We start from the raw sequence: 26433 nt of genomic DNA, 5'->3' as shown, positions 1-26433 counted from the left end.
CGGTACAGCTTCTATATTTATACTACTGATGATATCGTATTGTAGTTGGCATCTCACAAGACCTGGGAAAGATCTAGTCGGATTGGATTACGAACACACATTCCAGCCTTTCGAGATATATGTTGGTGCATTTGTAGTTTATATTTCATATACGGTGTCTATTTCCATGCCCTACTCCTCACATTCGAGCTAGCCTCAAATCCATCCTCTAATCTAGACAGAACTATGACCGTTTTTGATTTTTCAGGCTCCCCTTTGAAAGAGCCGTGTTGAGGCTTAATGTGGCGTCTCCTGCACCAACCACAGTCCAGCGTCGATCGTGACGGAGTTCGAGATCATATGCAGCCGGGGCCAGACCGAGGTCCACGGTACATAGCCAGAATGCATTTAGAGAGCAATGTCTAACGCGGGGGAGGTTCACGACTCACACCGACAATAACAACATGATGAAAACTAAGTACTGTCCGTAGGAAGTGGATCTTCTACGACATCCAATGAAGTCATTGCCATCAAAGCGGGGCTCGCAAGCATACCTAGGATCAGTAATTTCCCTCTACTAGCTTCGTATGTCGGATCATGATCAGCTCAGCTACCCCTCCCCTTTTTATAATTTCTGGGGTACTTAATACCCGGCCATTGTATCTCTCTAACCACTCCTAACAATACTCTTTCATCGACCACCATGATTGAAGATATCCTCATGGGCATGACGCCCGGACGGGCATCACTGTGGTGCTTAGGGCTTTTCGTTTTCTTCTGTCTATTTCGCAAGATCCAGGTCTCTGCGCAAACTTCACGTCTTGGAGCCAGGGCCCCCAAGATCAAATTCCGTCTCCCTTATGGTATGACAACTCAGTCCAAAGAAAAGAAAAAGAAGCCATGACTGACCTCTAATCCAGCTCTGGATTTTGTCTACAAGGGCCAACAAGCAAACCTGGCTCATCGCGACCTCGAATTCTGGAAGAACTCTATCGTCACCGCAGGCGGCCAGACAAACTGCAAAACGGCCGAGCTAGATACCGGCATCTCCACCCGTATCGTGACGACTACGGATCCAGAGAACATCAAAGCACTGCTCACGGGCCAGTTCGCAGACTACGGCAAAGGAGAGTCTTTCCACCGTGAGTGGAAGGAGTTTCTGGGTGATAGCATCTTCGCCACGGACGGGGAATTGTGGTCTCGGTCGCGACAGCTCATCCGGCCAATGTTCGTGCGCGAGCGCATTGTCGATACCGAGATCTTTGAAAAGCATGTGCAAAATCTTATTCCCCTGCTCGGTGGGAGCAATGCGCCTCGCGGAAGCAAGGTTGTCGATGTCGGCTCGCTGTTCTATCGGTTTACCCTCGACGCAGCAACGGATTATCTGCTTGGCCATGGGACAGATAGTCTTGAGAACCCGGAGACGAAATTTGCGGAGGCGTTTAGATATGTGCAAAAACGACAGTCACAGTTTTTCCGATTTGGGTAAGATCTTGTGCGATGTTGATTTGCTTTACTATTGGCCAATCTCTGATCTATGACTATGACAAACAGGGTCTTCGGCTTTTTCCTGTCTCGCAAGCAGTTCCGCAGGGATCTCAAGGTGATGGATGACTTTATCCAGCCCTACATCCAACGTGTCCTCTCACTCACCTCCGAGGAACTCGACCAGCAGCTCTCGAAGCGGGATACCTTTCTCGACGCACTCGCGCGGTTCACCCGCGACCCGCGAGTGTTGCGCGATCAGCTGGTAGCAGTTCTCCTTGCTGGCCGCGACACCACAGCAGGCACATTGTCCTTCTGTCTGTTTGAACTCGCACGACACCCGGAAGTAGTTGCCAAACTGCGCGAGGAAATCCGGGAACGGCTAGGTGTTGGCGCCAATGCCCAGAAACCCAGCTACGCGGACTTGAAGGACATGAAGTATCTCAATGCTGTAATCAACGAGACTATGCGCGTTTACCCCGTCGTCCCATTCAACGTACGCTACTCACTGAAGGACACCACACTCCCCCGCGGCGGTGGACCAGACGGACTGGCCCCCGTCGGCGTGCGCGCCAACACGCGCATTGTCTACTCGACGATGCTGATGCAGCGCGATGCCGATCTATACGATGGACCAGACTCGGCCAACTACATCGATCCCAAGAAATGGATTCCCGAGCGCTGGACATCGGGCTGGAGTCCTCGTCCCTGGCAATTTGTTCCGTTTAACGGCGGACCACGCATTTGCATCGGGCAGCAGTTTGCGACTATTGAGATGGGGTATACCCTTATCCGGATCTTGCAGACGTATGAGCAAATTATTGCCATGCCTGTTAGCGGAAAGAATCGTGTTGAGGACCCCATATTGCAGTTCGAGGTTACTCTGAGTCCTGGGTCGGAGTTCAATTGTGTGTTTGTCAAGGAGGGTGAGGATGCGACAAGGTACCGGTCTAAAGAAGGTGTCGTTGCTTGAAAAAAAGGGGGCACTGGCTGGGCCGGGGTTATGAATTATGTCGCTGAAGTTTTTCTAGGCATTCATGTATATGAGATTGTAAACACAATGTCCCCAGAGCCTCACATGGCTGCTTATAGCGTGTATGATTTAGGAATTGATAAAGAAACCAACGCTTTATAATAAGAGGTACCAGCGCGAGCAATTTACCCCAGTGCGTGTAAACGATCGTTAAGCAGTATAATTAAGGAAATCATCCCAAACACCCTGTTATAAACCCCCACAAGCAGCCAAAATTCAGTAGTAGCTCAGTTTCAACTTCCGCAACTTCTTCAGCTTCTGCAGGATCTCCACTTTCCGCAGCTCCAGGAACAAATCCTCCTCATCCGCCCCATCTAAATCAGAGGAGATACTAATTAGCGGCGTTCTCGCAGGCGGGAACTCCACCTCCCCGTTCGGCGCCAGCGTCGTCGCCCTAACAGCCGTAGTGGCGCTGAGATTCTTCACCAAGTCTGAGACGAAAGGTTGCTCAGGCTGTGAAACAGTAGTAGTAGGAGGATGAGGGTTGCGGTTCTCGGCAGGTGTGACCGTTCCAGGTGTACCACTTGCCTTGGCATCATGAGATGACGATGCCTGCTCTGTGTTATCTTGAGCTGGACCACTTTGAATCCAGCCCTTGCTCATCTGTACCGCTTTCTCCCATTCACTGAACATCTGTGCACTCTCGTCACGCGTAATCTGGGGCTCGAAGACTGCTCCGCCGGCGCGGTTGATGTCGCGCAGCTCGGCGAAGTTGCGCCACATACCGACCGCTAGACCGGCAGCGATGGCGGCACCGAGAGCTGTAGTCTCACGCATCTTGGGTCGATAGACGGGGATGGAGATTAAGTTTGCTTGCGCCTGGAGATAATAGAGTTAGCATTTTCGGGAAAAAAAAAAAGAAGGGAGGAAAGGTTGGATTTGAATGCCTACCTGCATTGTCAGGTCGGAGTCACTCATGCCCCCGTCCACGGCTAGCTCAGAGAGCGCTTTGCCGCTGTCTTTTTCCATTGCGTCGAGAATTGCTTTGGTCTGGAAGCAGGTTGCTTCCAGTGTTGCACGTGCAATATGCCCTTTTTGGGTGTATTGTGTGATGCCAACTGTTGGACTAGATGTTAGCAAGGAACAGAAAAGATGGCATCAAAGGGCCTACATATTGTGCCTTTTGCGTCGTCAATCCAATATGGCGCAAAGAGCCCACTAAAGGCAGTGACGAATACACAGCCGCCGTTGTCCTCAACCGTGCGAGCGAGATCGTTGACCTCTTTGGAGTCTTGAATGAAGCCCAAATTGTTCTGTAAGAATTTGACCCCCGAGCCCCCCACAGCGATGCTGCCCTCAAGCGCATAGATGGGCTTTCCATCGAAGTTGTACGCGACAGTAGCCAAGAGACCGTGCTTGGAAATCACGGGCTTGTCACCAACATTGTACAGCAAGAAGCATCCCGTGCCGTAAGTGTTTTTGGCCATACCAGGCGAAAACCCCTTTTGTCCGACCAGCGCAGAGGACTGATCACCGAGACAGCCCATGATGGGCACCTTCGCCAAGACACCAGAGGCAATTGCACCGTATGCTGTGGGATCTGACGAGGGCACGATCTGAGGGAGATGGACTTTGCCTTTGATTCCAAAGAAATCCAAGAGGGTGTCATCGTACTGAAGCGACTCTAGGTTGGCGAACATCGTGCGCGAGGCGTTTGTCGAGTCGGACACGAACACATTAGCGGTCACGCCGCCATTTAAGCGGTATACAAGCCACGCATCCACGGTGCCGAAAGCCAGCGTGCCACCATCAAACGCCTCCTTGACCCCGGGAACATGTTCCAGCATCCATAGCAGCTTTGTAGCAGACGAATAGGTCGAGAGCGGCAGGCCGCAGATACTTTGTAGTTTATCCGCACCCGGCCTTTTTTTGAGCTCGGTTACAATTGCCTGGGAGCGTGTGTCAGTCCAAACTATGGCATTGTGCAAAGGCTCCCCCGTCTTGTGGTCCCAGACCACTGTTGTTTCGCGCTGGTTGGTGATGCCGACGCATTTAATGCTGCTGCGGAAGAAGCCCTTGGACTCGAACTCCTTGACGGCTTCTTCGATGCACGTTTCGACTGAGGCGACTAGCTCTAGAGGGTCATGTTCGTGCCAGCTGTCTTGGTTAGTATGTAGCTAGGTCCCATCTGAGCGAGCTACGTACCCCGGCTTTGGGTATACCTGGCTGAACTCGACCTGGTGTGAGGCCACAGGCTCCCCATCGTGGTTGAATATGAGAAAACGGGTGCTAGTGGTGCCCTGATCGATGGAGCCCACGAAGATCTCCGAGGGCTGCATAGTTCTGGCAGGCGTCTTGCACAATAGCTACTATGGTCAGCTCACCGGACGGAAAAGTCAGAGGGCCATCTCAGCCATTTAAATACGGAGAGATCAAAGCTCACGCTGTGACACTTATTCCGCGCGGGGTTTCGTGGGGGCATTCAGGGGCGCCATAGCTAAAACTGACTGAGCTAGCTAGGGCAGTGAAGGCACGAGCACCCAAACCTTGAGTTTTTCCTCTCTGCAGCAGGTCTGTTCTCTACACAATATTTTCCTCCAATAATCGTCTCTCCCCCCAGCCCAAACAGAAATGCGCTATAATGGGCATTGTGCGACGCATTGTACTAAACAGGTAGTGCCGGAGGAAATGCGGGGAGAAAAACATTGGACGACTCGGCTGGGTTATCGAGGTCCACAAGTGGATTCACGGTGGAGACCGACAACTTCGTTTTATTAACCACCCAGTTCCAACTGCTTCGTCTCCGGTCAGAATAGCAATGCTGCGCAGCCGCTGTTCTTGGCGCGTTCGGTGAAATCCGCCCATCATCTCGCTCTCGCGGAGGACAAGACAAGCCCTTGTCCCTCTACCACCCTAGTCACTCACCTTTTTTGCCTCCGGATTACCCTTGCTCGATGCTACTTGTGAATGCCATGTCACACGACAAACCTGTCCGGCGTACCATTCAATCACAAGCGAAGATAATGCTACCATCAGTGCCCACGAGCCAGTCTGTAGGGGGCGAGGAAGCAAGTTGATACTAGTTTGCCCGTCCGGGAACCGTCGCTTTCCCAATCTCTATGCCCAAGTTGCACAGTTGGAACTTCTAGAAATTGGAATTGGAGCCTGCGTGGTTTGCGGTTGCCCGACGAGTTGTAACAGAAGCCAAAGAAGCTTTTCCGCTTCTCTGCGAACGCCAACATAAACAACGCCCCTACGAATGGGAACCGGGCGCAACTTTCGGCGCCACTGGGTATTGTGGAAGAGGCAGAAAAAGAAAAGAAAACATCCTAGTTTAGCCGGCACTTCCCGTCCGCTTAAGTCAAACGGCCATGGGTACAAACGCATACATCATAGCCCAAGGCAAGAGATAGGACGCGCTGTCATAATTTGGCCGCTGCACAGAAAAGGGGAATTGACGGTGTGCTGTGGCTACATATACCTGGTCATTCCGAGTAGGTCAGCGATGACTTGAGTGCTTCTCTCCTTCATGTACACGCATTTCTGGGATACCGAATCATACTGTCCTCGACTAGGGCCCTGCATTATCCACCACTCGACAAGAACACGGCAAGTTTGAGATCGAGGGGTTACACTGCTGTTCCTGGATGCTCGGTGATATATTACCGGATGCCCTCGTGGACTCTATCTGATCCTCAATATCAACATTGCCCTTTCTCCTGTTGCCTCAATCATTCCCCATGTCAAAGATTCCCAGAGACTCTATCTCTCCGGACAGCCGGGATAGTGAATATCCTACTCTGTGCCTTGATAGCAAGCATGAGGCATCCATCCACTCAGCAACCGACGATACTCACAGCATCCACCAGCTTCTGCTCTGGAGCCGACTTCGCGAGTACTGTCGCGATGTTTTCTCAGAGTTCTTCGGGACGATGATCTTGATTCTATTCGGAGATGGAGTAGTCGCGCAAGTGTTGCTGAGCAATGGCCAGAAGGGTGACTATCAGTCAATCTCGTGGGGATGGGGGTGAGTGTCTTTCCCTAGAAGCTACACCATCGTCTAATAAAATAACCTCCCAGACTCGGCGTCATGCTCGGGGTATACACAAGCGGTGCATCAGGAGCACACATCAATCCAGCCGTGACATTCGCCAACTGCGTCTTCCGCGGGTTTCCCTGGCGGAAATTCCCCATTTATGCCCTGGCCCAACTACTTGGTGCGATGTGCGGCGCTGCCATTGTCTACGGGAACTACAAGTCGGCCATTGACGTCTTCGAAGGAGGAGCCGGCATTCGAACTGTACCTGGGTACTCTACCACGGCCACGGCAGGCATCTTCTGCACGTACCCGGCCGACTTTATGACCAAGACGGGCCAGTTCTTCTCCGAGTTTCTAGCCAGCTCTATCTTGATGTTTATGATTTTTGCCCTGAAAGATAACGGCAATCTCGGAGCGGGAACCTTGACACCGCTCGGACTGTTTTTTGTGATTTTTGGTATTGGCGCCTGTTTTGGCTGGGAAACGGGCTATGCAATTAACCTGGCTCGAGATTTTGGACCACGACTCGTGTCCTACATGCTGGGTTATGGGCATGAAGTGTGGGCTGCAGGCAACTACTACTTCTGGGTATGTTCTATAGATTTTTCTATTGCTACGGCCCTTGCTCATCTGCGCATACAGGTCCCGATGGTCGCCCCGTTCTTGGGCTGCACGTTTGGTGGCTGGATCTATGACTTGTTCCTGTACACGGGATTGGACAGCCCGATCAATACGCCATGGATTGGGATCAAGCGTTTATTTGGACCTTTCCACCGGAGGCGAGTGGTCATGCCGAGCCCAGTGTAGAAACTTGTTTGCTTGAGATGGGGGCTGTTGGGAGGTACGTCGGATATGCAAGCCGGTATCTCTGATCATGTGTAAAAGGGGGGTCATCATATGATTTTGTCGTTATTAGAATCCAATTCAGATATCCACTTGCCAGCGTGTTTTGTTTTATTTGTTCTGGTTCATCTCGTCATCACGCGTAATAAGCGAGTTGTATCCTGCATACCATGCCAAAGAGAGAGCTCCTCGGGGCGAGATTCCATTTGCGACTCAGCTCAAATCGAAGATTAGCCAGAAACAGCTCCGGGGTGGCTTTGGGGTTGTCGTGTCGTCATGTCAATTCTGCAGATTCGTATCACCGCGCATTGTCTCTGGGCCATCGTGAAATACATTGCATGGCAGGATGACTCTCTATCTGGGCCGCATGGGTGCGTGATAACTCTTCTGCAACACACGAACACCAGGCACATGACTGCGTTAGTTTTTGCTGACCGAGGATTGATGTAACGGGGTGTGTGCTACCTTGGGCGTTTACCTAGATTGGTTAGGGGTTGATCTTGCCTAGTACATTGAGTGGATGGAGCTTGGCATCCTTTGATATGATACTCCGATAGACACATGGCTCGTGAATAACAGTAAACTTTATACTATTCCAATACTTTAATACTTCTCTGTTCAAGAAATGAGGCTCAACACCAAATACAGCCCTAACGTCATGGTGACTATGGCGCAGGGACCAACAACCTCACCAAAAAGGAGGAAACAAAACGAGTTCCTCTCTCTCAGTTGCGCGCTCCTAACTCTATCACTACATATAATCTACCCACCGTCCACTATTCCAAGTCAAAATGCCCTCCAGCTCGGAAGTCAATTACACCGTTCGCAAAACCGGCGAGCCCTGCACCAAGGACTTCCGAGTGTATATAACAGCGGGCGACGACATCGTATCCCCCTGGCACGAGATCCCCTTATTCCCATCGGAGAATGAACCGCAGGTGGTGAACATGGTGATGGAGATCCCGCGGTGGAGCAACGTCAAGATGGAGGTGGGTCACGATGTTGATGTGCAGTATAAGAGTGGATCCAGATCGACGCCTCCACGTTTATCTATCTGCGTCGGAGATGTCACCCCTGCAGAAGCGTATAGACCGATCGACAGTGCTAATGCCGTGGATCTATTCAGATCACCAAAGACGAGTTTCTGACTCCCATCCGCCAGGATATCCACAATGATAAGCTCCGCTACGTCCCGAACATCTTTCCGCATAAGGGATATCCCTGGAACTATGGCTCTTTGCCGCAGGTATAGCGCCAAACCACACAAGATTTGGTTTTTTCGGCTAAATGCTAAAAACGTTTAGACATGGGAAGACCCTAACATCGCAGACCCTCACGTCGGTCTCCGCGGTGACTCCGACCCGCTAGACGTGTGCGAACTCGCCGGCGAAATCGGACCCGTCGGCGCCATCAAGCGCGTCAAAGTCCTTGGCACTTTTGCCGTCATCGACGAAGGCGAGACGGACTGGAAGGTCGTTGCTGTGGACGCGACTAATCCTTTGGCCGGTCGACTAAATGATATCAGTGATGTCGAGACACACATGCCTGGTTATCTGGAGACTATGCAGGAATGGTTTCGATTATATAAAGTCCCGGAGGGAAAGGGGGAGAATGAAATTGCCATGAATGGAGAGTTGAAGGGAAAAGAGTGAATATTTTCCCCCTGAAAACACGATGGCAGCATCAGACTGATCAGTTATAGTTTTGCCCTGTCTCTGATTGCCAGGTGTCATGGGAGTTGGAAGAAGATCCTGATTGAGCCAACTATGAAGACTAAGGTTTCCATGTAGGTGACACAAGGCCATGTCCTGTATCATATCTTGTTGACAAAGTGAACTATCAGGGCCGACATCGGTATCGAGGACAAAAACCTCGCCAAACAGCTCATGGAGGGATGTCGTAGCGACGATTTGCAGCTGATAGATCCGCTGGATGTGGAGAAGTACCACTTTCTTAACTCAGACTGGCCACTGGCTGCGTCTTGTCCGGGCCGCACCATTGATGTGTAGCAAGGAACAATTAATATGTGGTATCCAATTTGACTGGGGAGTAATTACAGTAGACACGGACTGGGACAGTGAATATTAGGGACAAAGGACCAAGGACTCTTGTATACTGAGGGGAGAAACAGGAGTGAAGACACAATGAAAAGAGAAAAACGTCAACAACCGGGTTTACCTCCGGTATGCAAAAAGACCAGCCCACTTTTACAGGAGCCGAGCTGGTATCTTTGACGGACATACACTTGCAATGGTATATACAGGAAGAATAGTTGTTCATAGAATCAAAGACTACTTTCTACCTCTAACATCGTCCACCCTGCATAAACGATGCCAATTCCCCCTTTCCATCACCTCTAAACTGCCATTAAAACGTTCAATTAAAACGCCTACAGCGTCCGATCTGATCTTCCCGGCCTCCTCCCAAGCACAATAGCCGGTTGACTCAAATCATCGTCCTCGAATCTAATGCCACACATCAGTATTACAGTCCGAACCACGACCAGCGCAAACACACAGGCAAAGGTATACATACCCTAGGACAGCCACACCTCCCGGCTCAAAAATCAACCTCATCACCCCCTGGCTCAACGGCGCGCCGACCCACCTCAGCGCCAACGCCGTGAGCACCTGTCCATGCGCCACGCAGACGACATCCTGCTTGACGCGGCTCCGCGCACCGGCGACCTGGCCACTCGGCCAGCTTGCCGATTCGTCAGCAATCACGGATTTCATTTCTGCGATAAGTTCGTCGACGCGTGCGGCGACGCATTGGGGGGATCTAGCGGAGTTAGCATTGCCTTCCCCCTCCATCAAAAAGAAAGAGACAGGTTTGAATAACGATGATGAATGAATGAAAATAAAATCAACACAGAAAGTCAGAACATACTCTCCTCCGGGACATCCATCAGTCCAAATATTCCACGCGGTGCTCTCCCCAGGCATGCCCTGCTTCTTGCGCAGACTATTGATATCCCACAGCGTCTTGCCCTCGTACTCGCCATAATCCCATTCCTTGAGCAATGCCGTAATCTGAATGTTCGGGTCCACGCTCTCGGCTTTCAACTGCGGCGCAGTGGTGCTCGTCGACTTGGTCTCGCGGTTGAAGAAGTTCTGGTGGCTGTGGATGCCGAGGCCCAGGATCTCGACTGTGCGCCGGGCTGAGGAGCGGGGGGAGCAGTAGCTTTCGATCATTGGTAGATGTTAGCATTGTAAATGTAGTGGATGGATATCGGGATTCATGGTGAGGGTTGGGAGAATTGTTGGAAACATAACATACATCCTCGCCACAGTCGTTGGGTCAATCAACTTCCCATCACCAACAACCAACTCCTTCAGAGACTCGGCATCGCGCTCCCCAGCTTTAGACAGCGGGACATCAGTGGTGCCACTGTGTTTCCCGCCGACGGTCCAGTCAGTCTCGCCGTGTCGGATGAGGAACACGCGTGCGGAGGCGGATAACATCTCGAAGTCGACGACGTGGATCTCAGAGGTAAACTACGTATCAGCCAGCATTCGACGAGGGCATGCCTGGATTATCATTAGATTACCTAGGTGAATAGGTAAGTAGTTGGTGATTCGGCCGCGCATCATTCCATGGGTTATTGGGCTACTTCATGGTGAGGTCAGGGCGGAACACATTTCCTGTCCAGAGATTCAAATTATCCACGGACTTCTCTGGGGAATCCGATTAGATATAGCTGGAGTTTGGGAGTGACACATATCTCATGGGGTGTATTTTATACAGTCTAGTCTACTGTGGACGTCCGTAACGAGAATAAGTACATGATGCCGATAGCAAATCGCTCGGCTTAAGAATGAACAAGAAAAACAATAAACACCAGTATGCCGCAGCCTGTATAGTCGTGAAGTCGAATATCAGTGCTCATGCGTCGTCAGCTGTAGCACAATGTCATAAAAAAGCATATCAACGCCGTGCTCTGCCCATGCAATCGTAGATAATAATACAAGGAAGTATCGTCTTCCTCACAGCATGACCAGAATACCACCTAGAAGCACCCAAGAAGTAGCAAGAGCTGCCTGCAGACTAAAGACACTCGCATCATTCACCGAAGGAGCTGCTGTATTGGTAGATAAAGGGGAAATACTGCTCGCCGTGGATGAAGTAGACTTTGTCGTGTCTGTGGTCGTGTGTGCGGTCATAGTCTTTGAAGAGGTGCTGGTGGTCAACATTCGGGTCGTGGTTCTGTGCGAAGTTTCATGCACGGAGTGGGAAGAGACAGCCGATGCCGAAGGCAAGGACGGTGACAAGAAGAGGGGCGTAGACTGCAATAGGGGAAGATCCGTCTTAGTTATTGGGTCCGAGATATGGTAGGGGGTGGAAGGTGCAGGGAAATGCTCACTCACTGAACCCCCGCCAGGCGGTTTGACGTGTCCGGAGCCATTGGCCCAGTCGGAGGGGTAGGAGGATCCCGAGGGCGCGCCGGTGGTGACAAATGGCCAGACATCGGGGGTAACAAAGCTGGCGGTCTCCTTGTGCGTTCCACTCCATGGAATCGGGACACTGGCGACGGTCTCGGTCACGGTGGGCGCCGACTGGGTCGATTTGGGCTCTGCGCCGCTGTTGCCATTGACTTGGCCGCCGTCGGCCGTGATGGACTGCCACGAGCCGCTGTTGTCGCTGTAGCTGTACGACGTTCCGGTGGAGTAATCGGTCACCTTCAGCCACTTCATGTACATCGTGAATGGACCTTGACTGTAGTCCGTCTCGCCGCCAGCCCACGCTACCAGACCTATTAGCATGGACACAACCGAAAAGTGCAAAGAGAAAACATACCGATAGTTCCCGCGGCATTGTTGGGGTCGCCGCCAGCCCACGCGCCCACCTTGACCATCATCGGGGTCTGGGGGTACTGGCCGGGATCCGCAGTGGCCGGGGTGAGAACGCGAATGGTTTGGCCATCAATGGACCAGACGATCTGTTCACTCGTCCAGTCCACAGCGTACGTGTGGTAGCCGTCCTGGTTTCCAGCATTGTCATGAAATGCGCCGCGATTGTAGGAGCTCGTGTCTCCTTTGCCGAAGTAGTTGGTCTGCACCTGAGCGTTGTTGACGCCCAGCCATTCCCAGTCGATTTCGTCCAGGTCATCGGACTGCATCACCGCACTGCTGACGATACCCCGTCCCGATGCCGCCTTGATCTGGTACTCGACACGACCGAACATGATGTACCAGTTGGACTGGATCAACGGGCCATCGCCCGCCTGCCGGATGGAGAAGGTAGCGCCATTGGTGCTGTCGTACTCGACATTTCCCTGGGCCGTGAAATCAGAAGAGGAACCCTGAGTGAAGTCGAAGGTTTGGTCGGCCTTTCCCAGTGCAGGGTCAGCGGGGCATGCTATGGGATCCAAGTCAGTTCACCATGCATCTCAATCAGACTAGAAGAGCTTACTCTGCGACAGAGGATTGCAGTTGGTGTAGGTCTGGGCCGACACCCAAGTGGATGAGACCAGCAGGCCCAGTGCGGTACCAAGGACCAGCTGCATGGTGCACAGCGTGGTTGGCAAAGTCAAGACTTGGCGTCGACGGAATATATAGATGCGTGGGAGCTGAGCTGTTTTCGGGGCGTTGGGGATGGATGAATGTGGGATGGAATATGTGGGATGGAATGGAGGGAGGAAGAGATGTGAAGGAGGAAGAAAGAAAAAGCAAGAGACCAAGTAAATAAAGGTGCAGGCCCGTCACGTCAGGGCAACTGCCAGCCTCGACAATTTCCATGGTCCCTGCCTGATCGGGCAGATCGTGGATCCTGCCCTCCCATCCCACCTTTTGCGTCCCTACGTACTTGGGTAGGGAGGCAGAGACCTGAGGGACAATGTGGTTGAACCGTCTGTGGCACAATGACCTCGTGGCCATTGCCATCTGAGATATTTGGTGTATTCTTTCCATCTCATCTCTGCCTACGGAGGACCTGACGTGGTTCACAAAAAAGATGGTGGCCGGGCTAGATCCACCCCCAGCCTCCCCGTTTCCACCCGCGATCCACAACGGCGGGCGGCGACAACTATATATAAGGAAATAAATTGGATGGGATGAAACCTACGGGATATTCAAACAGAGTAGAAAAGAAAAGAAAAGAAAATACCCGGTCGCACGGATTTGGTCGATCTCATGGTTATTCCGCGGGCCACAAGGACTGCATCAATGTTATTGTTCCATCCCCACTCCAACTCCTTTCATCCCAATCTGCCGGTACGCAACGTCCAAGTCCAATCGAGTACAGAATGCCACATGGAACCCCCGATCTGGAGAATGGGATCGAGGGCAGTTGATTGGTTCGGGCGTTCCAGCAAGAATGCATCTCAGGGTCTACAGGGTGGTCACTATGGTGCGTGCGAGCCATAGTTATTCCATCGGTTATTCCATGGAAGCAAATCAGTTAGTCTTCGTGATCCTGATCATTGAACCTACAAGTCAAGTACCCCGTCCCAAGCTAGCCTCGTAGCGGTTGTGGGTCCGACTTGGGGGCGAGATTGCTTGTATAGAATAGGCCGAGTGTAAGGCTGCGTGGGCCGGCCCTTTCTTCTCCCTCACTTCCCCTTCAGCCATGCCCGATCCAATTCCACCATCCCAGGATCTGGCCGGGAAAACGGTCATTATCACTGGTGGCAACACCGGGCTTGGGTTCGAGGTTGCCCGCCAAACACTGCTCTTGCAAGCCGCGCGGGTCATCATCACCGCCCGCTCGCCAGCCAAAGGCGCAGACGCCGTCGCCGCACTCCAGGCGAATACAGAAATCCAAAGCGCGAACCCGGCGGCCCAGATTGAGGTCTTCGACCTAGATCTGGACGACTACCAGTCTGGCCTGCGCTTCTGCCAAAAAGTCAAGAAGCAAGTCCCCGAGCTGGATCTCCTGTTGTGCAATGGCGGCACCACATTATTTGAGTATGAGATTAGCAAAAGCGGCCATGAGCGGGTGATGCAAGGTGGGAGATGGATTCCCTTGGTTTTCTCTCTTTTTTTTGTCCATCATTTATTGACCATTCTCCCCGTCAGTGAACTGTTACACGCACTTCTTCATCGTGCTAGAACTCTTGGGTCTGCTCCGAGCCACTGCCGCCAAAAGGGGCTCCCCCACCCGAGTGACATTCCTAGGCTCATACATCCACGCCGAGCACGATCTAGAGCGCACTCCAATTCCACCTGATTGCAAGGTGCTGGACTACTTCGACAGCAACAAACTCACCCGTGGGGCGCGGCGGTACCACAACAGCAAGCTGGCAATCGTCGCGTTCGTGCAGCGGCTCGCAAAGCAGCAACCTGCGTCCGAGGTCATTGTGAACAGCGTCTGTCCCGGGGTTGTGCGCACGAGTATCATGTCGCGTCTGCCGCCGTGGATGCAGGTATTTATTTATTTCTACCTCAAGATCAAGGCTGTGCCGATGCAGGTGGGTGGCCAGAGAATTGTCCATGTGGCGGTGATGGCCGGTGTCGAGAGTCATGGGCAATTCCTGTCAATGGGTGGCCAGATGGAAGGGTACACGCCATTCCTGGATAAGGCCACGGGTCAAGCGTTCACGGACAAGTTGTGGACGGAGATGCTGGCGGATGGCAAGCTGGTGGACCCAGCGATAGAAGTATTCGAGCACACGCCGGAAGCTCCAGGGGTGGTGGTATAGGAGCTGTCATTGTATATGAGAGTATCATAATTCTCAGTCTGTTAGTTCCCCTATTATCTAGAGAGACGAAGATCCCAGCTCGTATTCGTTCCCGCATGACTGGTCCAAGCTCTCCGTTGCAAGCCTGTCTTTGAACCGGAAGATATCCATAGATCTTGGTCGACACATATAGCACACACACCTGTATACTCCAATAAAATGTAGCAACATAACTTTCATTTGCCAGTACAAATTCAGAATCTACAACATGAACATTGGTTTTGGTGGTTGAGAAAATCCGAGCTAGTGAATACATAGTGGGCGATGAATGGTTGGTGCACACTAAAAGGGTCAGTGCTCCCGCCTCCCGCAACTCCAGTTCAACCACCATCTCCAACTCACTCACCACTTGGGGAATCCCTCGACTCTTCCTCCCGTTCCCTCCCTCCTCTCTCCCTCCATTTCTGATCTCGACTATCCGACTCGACTCACACCTCTCCTCAGTCCCTCGCCTCTCCTCTCTCCCACACGAAAGCCCCTGCTTGTCATTCAGATCCGGCCACGATCCCCACCTCAGCTCAACCCTGCACGTCAGCTCACCAGCTCAACGGCGGATGCTGCCCCTCCCTCCCCAAGCCCCAAATACTCCTCGATCAACATACAACATATGGTTTCCCCACTGTGCTAGAACCCTCCTATGAGAACATGCAATAGTGGCTAGCCGTTTTGCCGTCGCGCCCGACGCTAAGCTTGCGCCCCCCTCCCCTCTCTGCCACTTTACAGCTTTTTTATCACTCAGCGTCCACACGCTCCGCCCATCGATGACATCGGCCGTGTCGTTTTTGCAGTCGCCCCGTCCCTAGCTCGTCTCATCTGCAGTCTCTGGCCCGGCGTCGTGGGTGTGTCTCGACCTACACCTCGCTCCCGCGTCAACCGGGTCGACCTCCGCACTGTGGCGCCTACACCTGAGACAACCCAGACCTCAAACCCTGCACATCGCCGCGTCCCCTATCCTCCGTGTTTTCGTTCGATATCCCGGCATTTTTGATAGTGGACCTCGACGGTCTGTCATATCGTCGCAAAACGCAGCTAGCTGTGATTTGATCGCTGCGGAGGGAACCGGTCCCTTCGGAACACCAGGATGCCGATGCGCGAGACTGAACAGCAGCCCGACCAGCGGCAGGGATCTGAAAGCTCGGGTGCTAGCAGGGTTTCACAGGCGACGGTTCGCGAGAATGAGGCACGTCCCAGAACCAACTCTGCTTCCTCCAGAGGTCGCAGTGGCGGCCCAGTCCCAGGTACCCTGCGAACGGATCTGTGAGTGTGCTCTTTTACCCCCATGAAATGATGGAGAGCTCGGAGCGTGTGTTTTCACGGATGCTAATTCGCCGCCAGGCCTGAATCTTCAAAGGCTCCAAAGATCGACTGGGCGAGCTCCCTCTGGTCTTGGAACTCTCCAGAGGTCTCCCCGATTGAGCAGCGCAAGACTCCCGGCTTCAACCCCCACCGAAAAGGGTTGGGTGCGTTAGGTCCCGAGGATGATACACGCCAATCGACTTCGTCGAGCCCACGACCCCAGCCTATCAATCCGCCTCGCGTTGTGAATGACGATCTGGAGTCGATTGCCCCTTGGGTGATAACTGGTGGAACGGAGGGTCCTGGTACATTCTTTAATGACTTTTCTGAGCACGAAGCCTCGCCCGCGTCGCCCACTTTTCACACCTTTCAGCGTCCGCCAACCTCACATACGATATCCAGCGAACCGGCGGATGTGGATTACAATGGCGAATACAGGCGGCCGTCGGTTGCAAGTGAGACTACTGTAAGTAGCCAAGGATCGCGATCCAGTGCCGGTGGCAAGCGTCGAAGGAAGCTCCAGGGGTTCTTTGGCGACGATTTCACTCCACCAGGCGCGCTTCCAGAGGCAGAACATGGCAAGCGTCACTCAGTCAGCAAGCACCTGGGACCTGTCGATCAGCTCAAGGCACGGGAAAGAGCAAATTCGGATGGCGGAGGGCGTAATATGGGTGACAACTCGGAGGCCGCATCACAACGTCCTTTACGCCAGCGAGCGGAAACACCTTTACCCTCCAGTGATATCACCCCATGGGTCTACCAAAGCTTCAAAGACATCCCGCAATACGGTGAAGCACCCGTGCGCCAGGTGCCCATTGGACCGGACGGAAACCGTACTGGCCTCTCGAACGATACTCCATCTTCCAGGGATCGCAATATTAGACCGCACAATGTTCACCGGCATTCTCGCAGCAAGGAAGAAAAACCGACTGTTGCGGGCGATCTAGCTGGTTACAACCTAGCTGGGTATCACCGTCCATCAACTGGCCGAGACGACTTTAATGTCGGGTTGCGACCTCGCAATGATAACTATCTGCACGCGGCGACTCCCATGAGCTCAACTACAACCCTCGACGAACGCTCTACCAGCCCTACTCCGAGCGTGCGGAGTACGATATATCGCGAACAAGGCCATCATTCCCCGCATGGCCTGCCAAACAAAAAGAATTTTCTCAACAAGCTTCGGTATCTCAAGCCAGGGTCTCATAAGCCTCATGATAAGCCCAGACATTCGCGTGATGTTTCTCCAGGCAACAGAGGCCGGCAAGGCAGCCTGGAAGGAAGCCCTGCTCCGCGGAATGCGGACGTGACCGATTCAGACCGGAAGAGAGACACCGGCAAGGGCCTTGGTATTATGCGCAAAGGTCGAGGTCTTGGCGGCTTCGCTGGTGACATTCATCCTCCGAAACATGCCCACGGTCATAATGAAGAAGACGACCACGTTTGGAAGCTGGACACCAATTTCAGAGATATGAATGACATTGTTCACACGGACAGTTCCAACCGCCTGAAAAGCGGAGGGGACGGGATCACCACTCCGGGTGAAGTTCCAAACAAGCAGGATGAGAGCTGGAATGCCCCCGAGAGTTGGGCAGTCAAAAGGCTTGACGATGAAATTGATTTGGAGCACTCTGAGGCTGTGTCGCAACCCACCGCTGGGTTACGCGACCGCCATGGCACCTCGTACTATATACGAGTGTTCCGAATCGATTCAACATTTGCAACCCTATCCGCCGGCTTGAACGCCACTGTTGCCGAGATTCTCCTCATGCTCGGACGGAAGTCTTTCTTGCAGGATCACCTCAACAACTATGAAATTGTACTGCGCAAGAACGATCTTTCGCGGCAGCTTGACCACAAGGAACAGCCGATCCTGATGCAGAAGAAGCTGCTTGAACAAGTTGGCTACGCTGAAAATGATAGAATCGAGGACATTGGTCGTGAAGACCACAGTTATCTCTGTCGGTTCATTTTTCTGCCGACGAAGTTGAGTGGCTACAGCAGTTTGGAAGGTGATCCTGGGTTCAACAAGATGCAAAAGTTCAGCCATGTCGACCTCCAGGGGCGCAGTCTTGTCACCATCCCGATTACCCTGTATAAGAAAGCTTCGGAGATCATTTCCCTCAACTTGTCTCGAAATCTGTCTCTGGATGTGCCGAAAGATTTTATCCAAGGATGCATCAACCTGCGCGAGATCAAGTTCATCGGCAATGAAGCTTTGCGTCTTCCGGCGAGCTTCAGTCTGGCTGGCCGGTTGACGTATCTGGATGTGTCCAATAACCGCTTGGAACAGCTGGATCATGCCAATCTCGATCGGCTTACTGGTCTTGTTAGCATTAAGATGGCTAACAATCGGCTTAAAAAGCTGCCAAGCTACTTTGGAAACTTCAAGTCTCTGAGGAGCTTGAACATCTCGTCAAACGGGTTCAAGGACTTCCCTGAATTCCTTTGCAAGTTGAGAAGCCTAGTTGATCTCGACATCAGCTTCAATACCATCGAGGCGCTGCCTAATATCGGCCGTCTACTAAGTCTTGAACGGCTTTGGATGACGAATAACAACCTGAAAGGGTCTCTCGACGAGTCTTTCCAAAATCTTCTGCACCTCAAGGAGATCGACGCGCGTTTCAATTCTATCACCAACATTGACAACCTGTCCCGGCTTCCACGGCTGGAGCAGTTGTTCTTTGGTCACAATCAGATCTCGCGGTTCAAAGGTTCGTTTCCGAGATTGCGCGGCCTCCACTTGGATCACTGCCTCTTGACGCAATTCGACCTCGACGCTCCCATGGCCACCCTGACTTCCCTCAATCTTGCATCCGACAAGCTTTCTCAATTACGGGATGGCATGTATGAAAACCTGCCGAATCTCACCAAATTTATCCTCGACAAAAATCATTTGTCGTCTGTTTCCTCGCAAATAGGCAAACTGCGTCGACTCGAGTACTTCAGCATGATCAAGAATCCCCTCGCCTCTTTGCCTGCAACGATCGGATGTCTCGCCGAGCTCAAATATCTCAATTTGCGGGAGTGCAACCTGAAGGCCTTGCCGTCAGAGATCTGGCATTGTGCAAGGCTGGAAACTCTCAATGTATCCTCGAACGTTCTGTTCAATTTCCCCAAGCACGGCGCGTCTTTACCACAGGTGCCCGGCGAACCACCCACGACCCCTGTGACGACTCCGGGTGTTTCTGGAACACCCAATTACGAAGACTGGACTCTGCCGGATGACAACAACCTTCGCCGACCAAGCCATGCGTCCAGTGGTGGTCTCGGTTCTGCCACTTCCCCTCCTGATCTCCCTCGGAACACATCCTCGATGTCTCAGCAGGGCGGGAGGAAAGTCTCAATGGCATCGCGATCGGGAGCCACCGATGCAACCGCGTCCACGCGGAAGGACTCGAATTTCTCCCAGCATGTGGCGACGACGTTTGCAGGGTCCCTTCGAAACCTGTATCTTGCCGATAACCGATTGGAGGATGAGGTTTTCCGCGAGCTGTCCTTGATTCCAGAGTTGCGCGTGGTCAATCTATCGTACAACGAATTGACCGAGCTTCCACAAGGACTCCTCAAACGGTGGCCTCTGCTCTCAGAGCTATATTTGTCTGGAAATGAGCTGACTTCGCTCCCGTCGGATGACCTGGAAGAGGGTAGCCAGCTCAAGGTCCTTCACATTAATGGAAACCGATTCCAGGTCCTGCCTGCCGAGCTCTGCAAGGTCAGCAGGCTCTCCATTCTCGATGTGGGCAGCAATGGGTTGAAGTACAATGTCTCCAACTGGCCTTACGATTGGAACTGGAACTGGAACCGCAATCTGAAGTACCTGAATTTCTCGGGCAACAAGCGTCTAGAGATCAAGCCTAACATTGCGTCTCTGGGCCAGTCGTCCACCAATGGCGCTGACCTGACAGACTTCGATTCATTGACCCACCTCCGAATCCTGGGTTTAATGGACGTCACCTTGACTATTCCTACCATTCCGGAGGAGTCAGAGGACCGCCGTGTGCGAACGTCTGCCTCGCTTGCCGGCTCACTCGCCTATGGTATGGCCGATACACTCGGCCGGACCGAGCATCTGTCCATCATTGATATGATTGTTCCTCGCTTGAAACCGGACAATGTGGAAACCTTGGTCGGTATGTTTGACGGCCATACTCTATCCAGTGGTGGCTCGCGAGTCGCCAAATACCTGCACGAGAATTTCACGTCCACTTTCTCTGTCGAGCTCAAGAGGCTTCATCCAGATCAGGGTGAGACACCGCTCGACGCACTCCGTCGCACATTCCTGGCCTTGAATAAGAATATGGCTGGGTCTGCCTACAGGTCTATTGGTGACCGCGAAGTTCGGCAGTTCCACCGCGGCTCTACGGCTGCGAAGATCATCAACCAGGATGACATTCAGTCGGGTGGAGTCGCAACTGTCCTGTACTTGAATAACATGGAACTGTATGCCGCGAACGTTGGCGACGCCCAGGCTATTCTTGTTCGGTCAGACGGATCGCTGCGATACTTGACGGAGACTCACGATCCGGCAGAGGCCAACGAGCGCGCGCGCATCCGTGCTGCTGGGGGATTTGTGTCCCGTACCGGCAAGCTGAATGACATGCTCTCAGTCTCCCGATGTTTTGGGCACTTCCCAATGATGCCGGCTGTGATTGCGGCCCCTCACACCGCACATGTCACTTTGACAGAGCAGGACGAAATGATCGTCCTGGCTTCCAAAGAACTGTGGGATTACGTGACGCCCGATGTTGTGGTTGATATCACCAGAGCCGAGCATCCCGATCTGATGATTGCCGCGCAAAAGCTGCGTGATCTAGCCATTGCCTTTGGCGCCACGAACAAGCTGATGGTCATGATTCTTGGAGTCAGCGAACTCAAGAAACGGCAGCCCAAGTGGTCTCGACCGAACCTGACCAGGGGTCCATCTGTCTTCCCTGAAGATCAGATCATCCCGAGCACAAAGCGTGCTAAGAAGCCTCGGGACGGCCCTATCGACTCTCGGCTGGCCCGCTTTGATTATGTGGATGCCCCCATTGGCGAACTGGCCATCATCTTCACGGATATCAAGAGGTCTACGGGATTGTGGGAGTCATGTCCAGAAGCAATGCGTTCTGCCATCCAGATCCATAATGATACTCTGCGCCGGCAGCTGGGTATTGTTGGAGGTTACGAGGTCAAGACAGAAGGTGATGCCTTTATGGTGGCCTTCTCAACGACAACCGCTGCCTTGCTCTGGTGTTTCAACTGCCAGAACCAGCTTCTGGAGGCTGAGTGGCCCACAGAGATCCTCGAGCAGCCACAATGCCAGGTTGTCTATGACATGGAGAACAACATCATCCTCCGCGGTCTGTCCGTTCGTATGGGTGGCCATTGGGGCGAGCCCGTCTGTGAACAGGATCCGGTCACCAACCGCATGGATTACTTTGGTCCCATGGTGAATCGCGCGTCTCGGATTTCTGCCGTCGCTGACGGAGGGCAAATCTTCGTCTCCTCGGACTTTATGACCGACATCCAACGGAACCTCGAGGTCTTTGCCGACACTGAACGCGCAGCATCTACCGGCTCTGACGAAAGTAACCAGCGCGGTGATAGCCTTGGCCACAATATCCGTCGTGAGCTGCAGCAACTCAACAGCCAGGGCTTCGTCATCAAGGACCAGGGCGAGCACAAGCTGAAGGGTTTGGAGAACCCGGAGCCGCTGTACCTGGTGTATCCCCACGCGCTGGCCGGTCGGTTGTCTACACTGGAAGAAGGCGTCGAGCAAGACAGACACCCGGCCACGCTCAGCAGGAACACGCAGCTCAATATCCAGACTGACCTTATCTGGCATCTCTGGGACATCACCCTTCGTCTGGAACGGCTGTGCGGTGCGTTGGAGAATCCGGGTGAAGCGAAACTCCGAGAGCCGAATGTGGCCTTGTTCAACATGGTCAAAAATCACGGCGGCGAACTGAATGATTCAACGGTGATCAGCCTGGTCGACCAGCAGGTCACCCGCATTGAGGTTGGTCATTTCTCGTTTTATGTTGTTTTCTACTATCTCATAACTAATCCATTCCAACAAATAGCTCACGGTCAACACCCTCGCCATGCGGCACATGATGCGCCCCTTCCGAGCCGGCGACAGTCTCAACGACCACGCGGTCCCTATTCTGGATGTAATGCAGCAACTGCAGACCCAACTCGCCGAGTATAGTGCGCTCAAGGAGCAGCTGGCTGTCGGCACCGGAGGCATGCCTGGCGGCGGTCTACTCCCACCATCACAGTACAACAGCGTGCCCATGCACGCCACGGACAGCATGGACAGCATGGTCACCTCCGCCTCGTCTTCTTTCCTGAATCTTCGTGCTTCCTTGGATACGCCAAGGTCATCGGATGTTCTTAGTCGCAAGAATTCTTGAGTTTTGCTTCTCTTGTCACTCTACCCTGCCTGCCACCCTACCTATATCTTCCTCCCTCACTTCTCTCCGTCTTCCTTCTCTATCTCTACATAATCACCTCTATCTATACACATATTACGCACTATAATAATCACCATCTCGTTGTTCGGTTCTGTTTCTGTATCCTCATTCCTTCATCCCATCCTTCCTTCTTGTTGAGCGCGTCTCACTGGTCTGGGAGTCTCTATTCCAGTCAACCTGATTTGCTTTTTTCTTTGCCTTGCAAAGCATTGGTGTGGAGCCACGGTGGAATCATGAAATTATACTGAGATGTCTTCTTTTGTTCTATCTTCTTTCGTTGTTTGTATTTTGGGGTTTCTCATGGGGTTTGGTTTTGGTTTTCTTTTATCTTTATCTTTGATCCTCGGGGACCCGGGTTGTATTTGATGCTATGAATATATTTTATTTATACTGTCCCTCCTAGCTATAGGATAACCTCTCCAAACACTGTGTGGACGAAGACGAAGGAAGACTTGGGAGTTGTACAGTATACAGGATGTGGCGGATCACGTGAGATGCCTCTGTTTATTTTTCTTTTTGTCGTCATCGCCATTCCTCAACTCGCCAACTCACACACTTATCTCTCTGACTTCTTGCAACGCGATTCCATCAGATGATATTGACGAAGAAAAGAACGTTACTTCTTTAAATACTCTCAACACCCTCCTTCTCCCGTGATAGACATTACTCGTGCTTCACGCCCCGCCTGTTGCCCTGGATACCGACCCACGAACCCTGTTCGGCCCTGAGGGCAACAACGCTCGCGCCACTTTTACTGCTTGCTCAGATTCAAACAACGCCAAACCCAAAGACGAAAAGCGGTAGCCCTCCATCCGGCCGGAAAATCTGAGCAGTCCCCTTTTCATCGCTGTATCGACCTCCGTCCAGCTTGAGTCGCCGAACTTTCAGCAGCTGTGTGTGCGTGACGTGAAAAGCGACCACGTCGCACCTCGCACACCATGGCCGACGAACTGGACTACCTGCATGCAGATTTTGATCTCAACTCCCTCACTGTCCCGCGCCTCCGCTCCATCCTCGTCAACCACGATATCTCCTACCCTGCCTCCGCGAAAAAGGCCCAGCTCATCCGCATCTTACAGGATGAGGTCCTCCCGCAGGCACGCAAACTCTTGCGCGATCGCGACAGGGTACGGAGAACGAGCGATGGAATCACTGATATGGGCAGTCGCGCAAGCTCGATAGCCAGCGACGCATCGTCTGTGGCTGGGTCGAGGAGGGCTGCGCCCAGACGGAGTGCTCGCGCCTCTACTTTTGACACTGAGGAGAGCGGCCTTGCTACCCCCGCTGCATCCCGACGGAAGACCACCACCGCGCGATCAGTAGGCAAACACCCTCGTGCGTCTGATACGGAGACTGGCGATGACGGCCTCGCGACTCCCGTTGTAGCTGTTGGTACGTCGCCGCGAAAGTCCACAGCCCGCAAGCTGCGACGCAGTGAGGTTTTGCCCTCTACTGAGTTTGAAGACCACTCCTCAACTATCAAGTCAGAGCCACGAGATGTGAGTGTGTTTACCGACGACAATCCCTTTCAGAGTGGGAGTCCCTCGGAAATGCCAAGCAGCCGAAGGACAAGCCATGATGGAAAGCGGAAGAGTGGTGGACGGTTGTCCACGGAAAGCCCTGCTTTGAGAGGCACACGGAGATCACGCAAATCCGAGACTCCAACGCGCGTCAAGCAAGAAGATGGCATGAAGGCCCCTACGAGAGATAGCTTCGACTTTGCTTCCCGGCTGCAGCCTACCAAGGAGGAGGAGGAAGAGTCAGAAGAAGAAGAGGAGGAGGAATCGGATGAAGACGAACTGAGCGCTGGCGAAGAGTTCACGCCGGAGGAACAGCTTGCTCTAGAGAATGAACAGGCGGATGTCATGTACCCAGCCAAGAAAGCTCGTCGGTCTCGAAAGAAGTCCTCCAGCATGGCGCCTTTTTTTATGGTTATCGTGCTACTGGCAAGTTTCGGAGCCTATTGGCGCAAGGAGAAGGTCGAGATTGGATTTTGTGGCCTCGGAAAACCGACTTGGTCGCTGGCGGAAACCAATGTTCCTGAATGGGCACACGTTTTAGAGCCGCGTTGTGAGCCCTGCCCGTCACATGCCTTCTGCTATCCTGGTTTTGAGGCTCGTTGCGAACATGACTTCATTCTCAAACCGCATCCTCTCTCCCTTGGTGGGTTGGTGCCCCTGCCGCCGACATGCGAGCCAGACAGCGAGAAAGCACGCCGCGTCAAGGCTGTTGCTGATAAAGCTGTAGAGGAGCTGCGGGATCGGAGAGCCAAATGGGAATGTGGTCAGCTGAAGGATGAGGGCAAAGAGGCTCGATCTTTTGAGATCAGTGAGCCGGAGCTCAAGGAACAGGTGGCAAAAAAGCGCCGCAAGGGCTTGAGTGACACCGAATTCGACGATCTCTGGAAGGGAGCGATTGGCGAGGTTGTTGGCAAAGACGATGTTGTGAGCCATACCGATGAGTAAGTTTCCCCCCATATCTTCTCGGGCATCTTCATGTCTCTTTCGTCGTGCTGGATATGGATCCCCGGCGTACTTTTCAACAAAAAAAAACAAAAGATCTTGGTTCTGACCTTATGTGCTGGAACTAACAGAGATGCCATCGCAATCACAGACCTTCCGCAGTCCTCGTCCTCGGCACAAACACCATCTCCAGACTCCCACTCACCTGCGCCCTCCGACGATATGTACGCCTCGCTCTCCTCGCGTATAGACTCCCTCTTTCACTTCTAGCCCTCGGAGTCGGTGCTATCATCTACGCTCGTACCCGAGTTCTCGCCCGCCGCAGAGATATCGCCCGTGTTCCCGAATTGGTCGCCACGACTCTTGACCGTCTCGCCACCCAAGCAGCCTTGTATTCGCGCAGCGACGCCAGAGAGCCATACATCTCTATCGGGCAGCTGCGCGACGATGTCCTACGCTCTGAATTACACGGTTCCCGGCGCGAGGAACTATGGCGCCGTGTCCGCAATGTCATCGAAGGCAATGCCAATGTTCGTGCTGCCGTTCGTGAGAGCCACAGCGGCGACATCTCTCGCGTCTGGGAGTGGATCGGTGGTATTGGCGGTGTCGCTCTCAGCCCTGAGAACCTCAACAGCGCCAACCGTCGCGACAGTTCGAAGTTCTCGTTACCTTCTCCTTCGGGTCAGCACATGTCTACCCCCGACGACGGCAGGGCTGAGTTGTCGACTACCAGCCCAAGGAGGGAGTCCCGTCGGTGGGATGAGGGACGCCCGATTTATTGATTGAACCGAACCCTAGATCGACTCTGCAGCGTCGCGTTATTTTGATATCCTTCTTTACTCTCGTGTATGAGATCTTTCTTTTTCTTTTCTTGCTGTTTGTTTCGAGTACATAATTCTTTTTCTTTTGTCCATACCAATTCATTCCACGTGAAGCATCGTACACTGATTGTGTAGCCTGAGCTGCTGCTCCAGCTACTAGAATCCTCCCCTCATTATTCCCATTCTGCAACACCCGAGGTGGGGGCATAAACCCCCCGTACTCGGCTACGCCATCGGTTTAAATCGCCGAATCTTCGCTTGCTAAAACTCTATTTAGGGCTCGCTTGGGCCATTTTAATGTTGAAGGACAAGTCACTATAGGTTGATCAAGACCTTCCAATATCCACCCAACCAGGTATCCCCGATCTAAACACGCTTGACATTCCTAGATAGAGG

At 52.9% G+C, this 26433-nt stretch overlaps 9 protein-coding genes across 9 annotated transcripts; 6 read left to right on the top strand and 3 right to left on the bottom strand.

The window, feature by feature from the left end:
- Positions 1 to 682: 682 nt before the first annotated feature.
- On the top strand, positions 683 to 2437 carry PFLUO_LOCUS6624 (uncharacterized protein; the record flags this gene model as incomplete). Its single annotated transcript, XM_073784183.1, has 3 exons — positions 683 to 842; positions 900 to 1464; positions 1534 to 2437. 3 exons carry the CDS (start codon positions 683 to 685, stop codon positions 2435 to 2437), a joined length of 1629 nt encoding a protein of 542 aa, XP_073640664.1.
- Positions 2438 to 2713: 276 nt separating this feature from the next.
- On the bottom strand, positions 2714 to 4776 carry PFLUO_LOCUS6623 (Glycerol kinase; the record flags this gene model as incomplete). The annotated part of the gene is made up of 4 exons (XM_073784182.1): positions 2714 to 3316; positions 3389 to 3555; positions 3609 to 4594; positions 4643 to 4776. The coding sequence occupies 4 exons, from the start codon at positions 4774 to 4776 to the stop codon at positions 2714 to 2716; spliced, it is 1890 nt and encodes a 629-aa protein (XP_073640663.1).
- Positions 4777 to 6177: 1401 nt separating this feature from the next.
- PFLUO_LOCUS6622 (glycerol channel) lies at positions 6178 to 7283 on the top strand (the record flags this gene model as incomplete). Its single annotated transcript, XM_073784181.1, has 3 exons — positions 6178 to 6464; positions 6518 to 7064; positions 7119 to 7283. The coding sequence occupies 3 exons, from the start codon at positions 6178 to 6180 to the stop codon at positions 7281 to 7283; spliced, it is 999 nt and encodes a 332-aa protein (XP_073640662.1).
- An 827-nt stretch (positions 7284 to 8110) lies between these two features.
- On the top strand, positions 8111 to 9328 carry PFLUO_LOCUS6621 (uncharacterized protein; the record flags this gene model as incomplete). The annotated part of the gene is made up of 5 exons (XM_073784180.1): positions 8111 to 8308; positions 8446 to 8565; positions 8624 to 8967; positions 9022 to 9105; positions 9163 to 9328. The coding sequence occupies 5 exons, from the start codon at positions 8111 to 8113 to the stop codon at positions 9326 to 9328; spliced, it is 912 nt and encodes a 303-aa protein (XP_073640661.1).
- Positions 9329 to 9708: 380 nt separating this feature from the next.
- PFLUO_LOCUS6620 (uncharacterized protein) lies at positions 9709 to 10783 on the bottom strand (the record flags this gene model as incomplete). Its single annotated transcript, XM_073784179.1, has 4 exons — positions 9709 to 9784; positions 9855 to 10100; positions 10209 to 10502; positions 10599 to 10783. 4 exons carry the CDS (start codon positions 10781 to 10783, stop codon positions 9709 to 9711), a joined length of 801 nt encoding a protein of 266 aa, XP_073640660.1.
- Positions 10784 to 11381: 598 nt separating this feature from the next.
- On the bottom strand, positions 11382 to 12825 carry PFLUO_LOCUS6619 (transglycosylase; the record flags this gene model as incomplete). Its single annotated transcript, XM_073784178.1, has 4 exons — positions 11382 to 11525; positions 11687 to 12063; positions 12117 to 12677; positions 12732 to 12825. The coding sequence occupies 4 exons, from the start codon at positions 12823 to 12825 to the stop codon at positions 11382 to 11384; spliced, it is 1176 nt and encodes a 391-aa protein (XP_073640659.1).
- A 1061-nt stretch (positions 12826 to 13886) lies between these two features.
- On the top strand, positions 13887 to 14958 carry PFLUO_LOCUS6618 (uncharacterized protein; the record flags this gene model as incomplete). The annotated part of the gene is made up of 2 exons (XM_073784176.1): positions 13887 to 14265; positions 14336 to 14958. The coding sequence occupies 2 exons, from the start codon at positions 13887 to 13889 to the stop codon at positions 14956 to 14958; spliced, it is 1002 nt and encodes a 333-aa protein (XP_073640658.1).
- A 1120-nt stretch (positions 14959 to 16078) lies between these two features.
- Positions 16079 to 22694, top strand: PFLUO_LOCUS6617 (uncharacterized protein; the record flags this gene model as incomplete). Its single annotated transcript, XM_073784175.1, has 3 exons — positions 16079 to 16254; positions 16333 to 22297; positions 22362 to 22694. The coding sequence occupies 3 exons, from the start codon at positions 16079 to 16081 to the stop codon at positions 22692 to 22694; spliced, it is 6474 nt and encodes a 2157-aa protein (XP_073640657.1).
- Positions 22695 to 23692: 998 nt separating this feature from the next.
- Positions 23693 to 25998, top strand: PFLUO_LOCUS6616 (inner nuclear membrane protein enriched at telomere/subtelomere region; the record flags this gene model as incomplete). Its single annotated transcript, XM_073784174.1, has 2 exons — positions 23693 to 25215; positions 25467 to 25998. 2 exons carry the CDS (start codon positions 23693 to 23695, stop codon positions 25996 to 25998), a joined length of 2055 nt encoding a protein of 684 aa, XP_073640656.1.
- Positions 25999 to 26433: the final 435 nt, after the last annotated feature.

This window comes from Penicillium psychrofluorescens, assembly GCF_964197705.1.
Source record: "Penicillium psychrofluorescens genome assembly, chromosome: 4".
In the NCBI taxonomy this organism is placed as follows: domain Eukaryota; kingdom Fungi; phylum Ascomycota; class Eurotiomycetes; order Eurotiales; family Aspergillaceae; genus Penicillium; species Penicillium psychrofluorescens.
Note: the sequence above shows the minus strand (reverse complement) of the source record. Positions and strands in the feature narration are given on the sequence as shown.